The following is a 9461-nucleotide window of genomic DNA, read 5'->3' as shown; positions in this document are numbered from 1 at the left end:
ACGTCCCAAAACGTCGCTCTGCTGTGCATTATAGGCTTGTGCAGCACATTTCGCCATAATGCTGACTCGGAACGATATGCCGTTGAGGCAGGCAGCTCGCATCGCTTTGTGACACTTGCCTCGCGTCTGCGGTGAGTCGGGTCCCCGGCAGCGCGCTCACTCCTCCTCCTGAGCGCATCAAAACCGACTTCTGTCTCCCAGCCCCATACAGTCATGAACCGGGCGTTGCTCGTACTGGGTAGCGTGTACTTACTGGTCCTCGGCGAGGACGCGTTCGCTCACGGGAAGCGCGGCGCGAGGACGGCGACTTTCTCTCGGGCTCCGCGCGGTCAGTCGAGACACAGACGGGACACCTGGACCGGACAAGCGCGCTTCACGGCATGCAAGTCTCCGCTGTCACCCACAGACCAAGCGCTCCTGCTCAGCCACACGCACGAGGTGAGGACGAGACGCTGAAGTTCGTGCGTCCGGGGAACTGATTTTATTGCGGCGTTTTATTTTTGACTTTGAGATGAATGTCAAAAGGGGACCCGATTTACCCGACTGTTACGCTAAAAGTGCTTCTGTTTTTACCGAGTAGCCAAATTAAAAGCAGCCAAGTCGTTTTAAATATTTGTTTCATTATCATAACCCAATGTTGATTGTAAGAAAACTGAAACAATGTTCGTGTTAATAATAATAAAGTCCTATAGGTTTGAAATAACGCCACAAGAGGGTTTTTTTTTTGGTGTAAATGTTTCCTTTAGCCTAAATGAGAGCCAGAACAGGAAAGTCCACTTCCATCAGTATATATGTGCAACTCTGTCTTTTTCTAGACCGGGTTTCATGGGGACGATGGATCCAGTTTTACCCTCACATGGGTTGGAGATGGCACTGGGGTTAGTCAGTCTTGCTCAAGATTACTAATTATTTCTGTGTTTTAATGCTATTGTCTTGAAAATTTGGATGAAAGGTTTAGTTTTTGTTCCTAGTGAGTCACTTTAAAAGGTTTATATTTGGGGACACTTAATTCCTAGCGATTATCGAATTGATTACAGAGACCGTCTCTGCATTATACATCTCTATCATTGTATTCTTCTACTTTATACTGTTCAGGGCTTTGACTCAATCTGTGTTGTTAAAAGCGCTATATAAATAAAAACACAATTATGGAGGGGTAGTGTGAACCCTTTTTCTGTCCATATCAGGTAATCCTGGTTCTTTCCACACTCAGCGCTCCCTCAGACTCGTTTTATGAAGACGGTTCGACGCGACTTTATAGGAGGTCAGTGGTGCAATTCTAAATAAAATGTGGACCAAATGTGCCCAAACCTGTTCTTACGGATCTGTGTATCTGCACAATTCAATTCTACCTTTGCTAAAACATCAAGGGCTCCTGAAGACTTTCTTTCAACTAGTTCAGTTATGTTTGATGAGCATTGGAGCTGAACCTTGCAGGACAAGAGATCCCCAAGAGCATCCCTAATGTAGACCAATGTGGCCAATTTAGGCTATTACTCAGCCACAGATACCGATCTCAAAACATTTGCCCCTTTTACTGGCCTAGCCAGCTGTATTGGGCTTCTTTACTGATTTACAATCTTTTTATAGTGAAGACTATGGAAAATCTTTTCATGATGTCTCCCATGCCATTAACAACACGTTTATAAGGAAGGACTTTGGGATAAGTGCTGGACCCGGGAACCCTCAACAGGTAAATAAATCTTAGCTTGTCTTGATAACTAATAAAAATATTAGAAATAATAGCATGACCTTTTCACTGTCTTTGTTATATATATATGTGACAATATTTTCAATTCTGACACCACCAGTCTGTCCAAAAAAAATGACATTTACAACTGTCTCAAGGGTTTTTCACATCAGCAGCTTTGTGTTAAACTCAACATGAAGTCACACTTTTTCAACTTCCTCACAACTTCCTCTTAAGTCTTTATATCCTTCTGTATGTTAGTTCTTTGTCATAGTCTCTGGTATCGTCATAATTTCTGCCCTTTTTTGCTTTATAAATATCGTCTGCGATAATATTGGAATAATAAAGTCTCGAGATGCTGTAGAAGATATTCTGCTGCCTGCAGCATCCTCCAGCATGACCGGTTTGGCAGTGGGTCAGTAATGGTGTGGGGTGGCATTTCTTTGGAAGGCCACACAGCCTTCCATGTGCTCGCCCAGAGGTAGCCTGACTGCCATTAGATACCGAGATGAGATCCCTTGTGAGACCATATGCCGGTGCGGTTGGCCCTGGGTTCCTCCTAATGCAAGACAATGCTAGACCTCATCAGAAGTTTCGGCAAGATGAAGGCATTGATGCTACGGACTGGCCCGCCCATCCCCAGACCTGAATCCATTTGAGCACATCTGGGACATCATGTCTCGCTTCAGCACCACAGACTGTCCAGGAGTTGGCAGATGTTTTAGTCCAGGTCTGGGAGGAGATCCCTCAGGAGACCATCTGCCACCTCCTCAGGAGCATGCCCAGGCATTGTAGGGAGGTCATACAGGCACGTGGAGTCCACACACACTACTGAGCCTCATTTTGACTTGCTTTAAGGACATTACATCAAAGTTGGATCAGCCTGTAGTGTGTTTTTCCTCTTCAATTTTGAGACTACAAACTCAGATCTACATGGGTTAATAAATTTGATTTCCATTGGTAATTTTTATGTGATTTTGTTGTCAGCACATTCAACTATGTAAAGAACAATGTTTTAGTAAGAATTTTTCATTCATCCAGATCTAGGATGTGTTACTTTAGCGTTCCCTTTATTTTCTGGGAGCAGTGTACATTATATATCACTTTTGTCCCCATTACAGGTGATCTTAACAGCCAATCTGCCTTTCACCGAAACCCCAGGAGGAGTTATTTTAACATCAATGGATGCTGGTGTGACGTTCAGATCAGTGCATCTTCCATTCCATCCAGCACAGGCCATTCAGTTCCACTACCAGGACCCAAAATACCTTGTGGTCATCAGCATTGACGTGAGTAAGGTTTCTTGAAGGTGATTCAAGGATCTGCCACCCCCTTAATACAGTTTAATTAGTTACACTTAAGATGTCATTTGTGGCAGTTTTTTGACATGCTCTCTCACTTCAGGATGGCCTGTGGCTCTCACAAGACTTTGGAAACAGTTGGTCTGAGGTTCACAAAGGAGTTCACACATTCACATGGTGAGAACAATAACTGGACATTTAGGATATCTTTGTATCTGAATATTTTTTAATCCAACAGTAAAGATCTGATTGATAAAATATTTCATTTCTCTAAGTAAAATATAGTTTTCCTTTTTTATTAATTTAAAGGGGATCTGGAATCACCCTTTTCTTCAGTTCCAGCCCAACAGGAACTGGTGCGTAATTCCATCTATGTTTTTCTCATTAAATAACATTAAAGAAATCATTAGACATGAATCTAATCTTTGAGATACAAAGTCAGTGTATCAGTGTACAGCTGAGAAAACTGGCCATTCGATTTAATGCTTATCAATTAAATAGCAAATTATTAAATGGGTTTAAACTAGTGGAGGCAGCCAGACGAGGCGAACTCATTCTGAGAAGGACGCAGGATTTCGGCAAAACTTTCACCACCATCGACAACAACATCTTCTCTTTTGGATACATCGGTGGCTTCCTGTTTACCTCTGTCATGGAAAAACTGGTGTGGAACTCAGACAACATGAACACTCAAGCATGTGTTCACCTACATGGACCATGTTCAAAGCATGCTTAATTTTTTGTTGTATTTACAGGGGTCTCCGCGTGTCATCTATGTGTCCTCAGACCAGGGTGACCATTTCAGAAAAGCTCAACTACCATCAGCAACTACAGAGCAGGTGTGAAATTTTACTTTTGTTTTTTATATAAGAAATAAATGTTCATTTATATATATATATATATATATATATATATATATATATATATATATATATATATATATATATATATATATATATAAAATAATATATAGTATTATATATATATGTGTGTGTATTTATTTGTTTATTTTAAAGGTATATTTGACTAATTTTTATATATATTTTTATATATATAATTACATATTAATAAATTAAACAATATAATTATAATACAAAATTATTACTTTATGGTGAATATAATAAAATGCATTTATATTCTATTATTATTTTACTTAAATATGTTTATGAAAATGTATGAGAGTTGTGGTGTTACTTCCCCTTTTAAGTTGGTCCTGCTGATTTGGCAAAAAACTGTCACAACATCAAACATGAGAGCCGTGTGCAACTGTTTGACTCACACTTGATGTTCGTCTGCAGTTCTACTCTGTTTTGGACGGAGACGTGGACATGATCTTCATGCATGTGGACAACCCTGGAGGTGCTGTTTCACGATTTTTAACTTCCTTCTCCATCCTGTGAGAGGTGTAAAAGAAAAGTATCAGCATTATTTAACAGCTCAGCCACTGTTTGCTGTCGGTTTAACAATGTGGAGGCTGGACTTGCCAAGCGAGTTCCACTTTGTGCTGACATATCACAGAACGTCTCGGCACAAAATGCTAGACTCTTTTGGGTCAGTGTGTACGCTATTCATTTTTGAGTCTGGAGGTCTTTGTGCTGTAATGATCACTGGAAACTGATAAGAGTGAGGATGGTGTAGTCTTTCAGTCAGACCTTGGGGGTTACACACAAATACACCCCTCATTGTATTTACATGTATGTATCACATACTGTCCTTGGCTCATGTTGAGAGTTATCTTATTTCCCATCATGCCTATTACATGTCGATCTGTTTCTCATTGGATGTTCGATTCCCATTTTGTCATGAAGCCGGTTAGATGGGTTTGTGTGAATAATGATGGCTTACGGCTGATCTCTTATCTCGTCTGAGAGTAAGCTGTGTCAGCGGAGTGTTTGTATGTGCTTACAGAAGACACATATTTTGGGACAATCTACACCTCTGATGACCGTGGAATCCTGTATTCTAAGTCTCTGGAGCGCCACCTGTTCGGCGGGGAGGGGAAGAGCGATTTCACAAACGTTACCTCTTTGAGAGGGGTCTATCTCACCAACATACTGGAGGAGGGTATGAACACTTTTGTCATGTGATCTAGTTTGCCTTAAAGGTTACCTAAATGGGTTAGTCCACACAGAAATATAAATTCTGCATCAAGGAAGTACATTTGAGCTTCCGTTTATCATATTTGATGTGCTCTATGTGTGTGCATAAAAAAATCTTAAGGGGATGGTTAATTAGGACAAATAAATAAAATCTGTCAATATTGAGAAATTAATGAAAGAATTAAAAAAAAAATTGTGAACTATCCCTTTAAATTTGTTTTAAATCTGGATTAAACTATTGTTTTTTTTAAATACTATATCATAATATATATACTTTTATGAACTTTCACAAGCGTCAGTGGTTAGTGTAATGGACTGTCAATGGATGAAAAAGTTTGAAAAAGTTTTTGGTTTTTTTTAAAGATGATTTTCTTTAGGGGTTAAAAAATGTTTTTGCCAGGTGACAGAATTCTCATTTTCAGATGAAGTACCTGTACTGGTTTCGGTGCAGTAATAACCGTAAGACGTCTAAAAGATCTCTTACTCTTGTTCGGCCGCAGATGGACGCATCCGTTCTGTCATTACATTCGATAGAGGTGGGAGATGGAGATTTCTGAAGAAGCCAGAGAATGTGAATTGTCCAGAAACCTCAAAAAAGGTACCAACTGAGGACCGAGTGATGGGAAATTGTAATTTGTAGATTTGATTAAAATTCCAATTTCTGTAAGTACAATTTTTCCCCATTCTGTTGATGTGTTTCCTGTTTAAACGAGAAGTTTACAGCTTTAAATGTTACTGTAAATGTGTGTGATTGTTTCTGTTCCAGTGTAACCTGCATATCCATGGAGAGCACAGTCACTTCAGTGGAATCACTCCCATGCTGCCTCTCTCTGAACCTACCGCCATTGGTCTGGTCATCGCCCATGGTAGTAGCCCCTACCACCTATCTCCAGATCTTCCACTTCTTAACATTCAAACTTAAAAAAAAATATTAAATGTCACTGCAGGTAGTGTCGGCGACTCCATTTCAGCCGCTCGGCCGGATGTGTACGTGTCTGGGGATGGAGGTTACACATGGTGGGGGACTCTGAGAGGGCCTCACCACTATAGCATCCTGGACTCTGGAGGGTTGATAGTGGCCGTGGAGGCGCATAGAGACAGACAGATCAGTTCAATAAAGTAACACACTATCACTTGCTTTGCGGTTGTATTTTGAAAGAACAATCTGGTAATTTGGGGTCGGATGACTATGTGTGTCTCAATGTTTTCAGGTTTTCCACAGATGAAGGACAGTGCTGGCAGATATTTAATTTTACAGAACACCCCATCTTCTTGGCAGGACTGGCATCCGAGCCAGGCACCAAGACAATGAATATCAGCATTTTCGGCTACCGCCCAGATGATGATGATCAGCCCATGTGGGTGGCTGTCACCATAGACTTTGAGCACCTTCTCACCAGAGAATGTAAGAAATGTTTCAAGAATTATGGGCAGAATTCAATTCATTAGTATCTCACAATATCATCAAAGCTCAGACACAAATGAATGATAGTGTAGATCATTCACTTAGTGTTCACCTGACAGGCGACCTGACCAATCATAACCCTGAATTAGATTTTTTTTTTCTGAAAAAAATCTTAAAAAATGAAAATATCTTACAACAAAATACCTTCTGATGTTCATTTCATGCTATAACTAGTACAGAAGAATCACATGCCACTTGAACTGAAGCATCAGTGATCTGTCACGACATATTAAAGAGCCATTTTTAATGCCATATTTAATGTTTGAATTTCTTTAAAAATGATCAAATATGAAAGCACTTGTTCATTAAGCCAAACGGAAAGTTGGAGAGATCATTCCTACCAACAAGCTCTGTTGCCAAGTAAGCATGCTCAGTCAGACTAAAAACCTCTGACAGGGGGTCCTCCTAGTGCCAAAAGTGCAGAAAGCACTACAAAAAATATAGGCCAACAGATGCTCAATGACAGCCTGACAGATGCTCAATAAACCCTTCAGCTTCATGTCGCTGCCTCAATAAAAAAGAAACAAAAGTGTAGTTCCTCTGTGTTCTTTTAATAGGTGTCTATTTGCTTAAAGGGGTAGTTTACCTAAAAATTTTAATTCTGTCATTAATTACTGACCCTCATGTTCTCCCGAACCCGTAAGACCTTTGTTCATCTTCGGAACACAAATTAAGATACTTTGAATTTGATTCAAGAGCTTTCTGATCCTCCCATAGACAGCAAGGGTCCATACATGCTCAAGAATGCTCAGAAAGGTGGCAAAAACATGGTCAAAGAAGTCCATGTGACATGAGTGGTTCAGTTGGAATGTAAGGAAGCAACGAGATAAAAAACAAACAAACATTTTCCTCTCTTCCGCTTCTGTTCGGGATGCTAATGGGTTTGGGATGACATGAGGGTGAGTAATGACTGATGGAATTTTCATTTTAGAGTGACCTATCCCTTTAAGTCTCCAATAGTCTAGCTCAAGACAAGAGTTTTTTCCTCCAGTATTATCATTTACCAGATAAAAATGATGATTCAACTCACACTACTTAATAAACATAATATATGTACCCCACTCATGACAATGCAGTGTGTGATCTTAGAAGCTTGTCTTTTTCTAGGTGGAGAAGAGGACTATGTGCAGTGGTTGGCGCACTCTGACTATGACTCAGACCCAGAAACAGACGGATGCCTCTTGGGCTACAAAGAGACATTTAGAAGACTAAAGAAACTGTCAGCATGTAGAAATGGGAGAGGCTATGTGGTCAGCAGGCAGCAGCGTCCATGTCCTTGCACAAGAGAAGACTACATGTGGTAGGAAAAACAGTGCCACGCTAAGGTTTGAACTTCTAATGACCAAAAGTGTTTTGTGAACATCTCTCTTGTCAACAGTGAGTATGGTTTCTATCGGCATGAAAACACCTCGGAGTGTCTCCTACAACCCGGCTTCCTGAATCAAACCCAGAATATTTGCTTAAATGCGGAGCTAGATGACCTGCAGTATACAGGGTGATGGTGAAATACATCTTGATTTCTATAAAACACAAACATACATATAGTTTACTGTTATAATTATACCACTGTGCTAAACAGGTATCGTAAGATTCCTGGAGATAAATGTGAAGGGGGTGTCAGGCCTTCGAAACGAGAAGATGTTTTCACAAAGCTTTGTGAGAAGGATATTTCACCAACGAATACTAAAAGATCAGTGAGTGGCTTGTTTCTCATGACAATCATTATTCACTATACAGTGGCCAAAACACCAAGTAATATCACTCATCACGCAAGAGCATAAATCCAGTTTGCTTAACCAATATGAGCAAAAATGATGTTTTTCTGAAAATCAATATGAATTTAGTTTTGTAAATCAGGGCAAACATAAAGAAAAACATGGCTGATGCTAATTTATATACTGTCTTTCTGTTTGCAGCCGGGCATGCTGGTTCTTATTGTGGTGTGTAGTTTTGTGGGGGTCACTGGTTTGGTTATTTCTGCAGCTTTAATAATCACTTCAAGAAGGATAAACTGTACGCAAAGGTAAGGTCATGTGATAAAATTTGATTTCATGTGAAGTCAGATTCTCTATTGGTCGAATTCTGCCCCCTGCAGGTTACCTGCTTATCGCTTTTCGGCCCTGCAACTCCAAGAAGATGACCTGTGTGTTAGCAATGAGAGCAGCCCCAGTGGTAAACTCAATGGTTTTCAGGTCCAGGAGGACTCAGATGATGTGAGTTTGATGAATCAATCAGTATTATCCTCACCCGTTTCCACTGAATTTAGCAGAATAGAACAGATTATACATGTATTTTTGCATTCGCTTGTTGACTTTTTTCATATCTTCTTTAGGATCTCATTGAATGAACAGCATTTAAACACTGGGAACTACTCAGGCTTCGCAGACACTTGTGAATTGTTTAAAGTGAATCTCATAACCCAGGCACTGTGACTGGACAATAAACGCTTGGAAATAACGGTGAACTGCATTTTTCAAACCGAGGCAAATGATAACTTGCTACGGCCAGGTTCTTATTTTGTCCTATGAAGTCTCTTATACAGGGACCAGAGGATCATTTTTGGGAGTGAATCCCCTTTCACCCTCTCTGCCTTTTGCACTGGAATCATTCATATTTCCTCAGGCTGCTGCTGGCAATCCTCCTTGAGCTTTGGGGCTGTGTATTTTCAAATAGACCAATCTACTGTTTTTGAATTTGTAAATAAATGAAAATGCATTTAAACCTGTGAATTATGAATGCTCATCCTATCAGGCACATTTAAATAATTGTGTTAATGCACAGTGAGTATATTTTTAATATATAATTGTTACAAAATTCTAAACATACACACACACACACACACACACATACATACATACATACATATATATATATATATATATATATATATATATATATATATATAT

The 9461-nt window shown here is 39.8% G+C and overlaps 1 protein-coding gene across 1 annotated transcript; it reads left to right on the top strand.

The window, feature by feature from the left end:
- Positions 1–134: 134 nt before the first annotated feature.
- Positions 135–9271, top strand: si:dkey-159a18.1 (sortilin). The gene is made up of 21 exons (XM_043238018.1): positions 135–438; positions 816–878; positions 1188–1264; positions 1591–1693; positions 2812–2979; positions 3095–3168; positions 3301–3347; positions 3519–3655; positions 3747–3830; positions 4290–4350; positions 4900–5055; positions 5591–5688; positions 5857–5956; positions 6038–6209; positions 6302–6495; positions 7663–7855; positions 7934–8050; positions 8135–8249; positions 8472–8578; positions 8651–8768; positions 8888–9271. The coding sequence occupies exons 1-21, from the start codon at positions 214–216 to the stop codon at positions 8900–8902; spliced, it is 2424 nt and encodes an 807-aa protein (XP_043093953.1). The 5' UTR covers positions 135–213; the 3' UTR covers positions 8903–9271.
- The last annotated feature ends 190 nt before the right edge of the window (positions 9272–9461 follow it).

Source organism: Puntigrus tetrazona, chromosome 4, assembly GCF_018831695.1.
Source record: "Puntigrus tetrazona isolate hp1 chromosome 4, ASM1883169v1, whole genome shotgun sequence".
NCBI classification, from domain to species: domain Eukaryota; kingdom Metazoa; phylum Chordata; class Actinopteri; order Cypriniformes; family Cyprinidae; genus Puntigrus; species Puntigrus tetrazona.
Note: the sequence above shows the minus strand (reverse complement) of the source record. Positions and strands in the feature narration are given on the sequence as shown.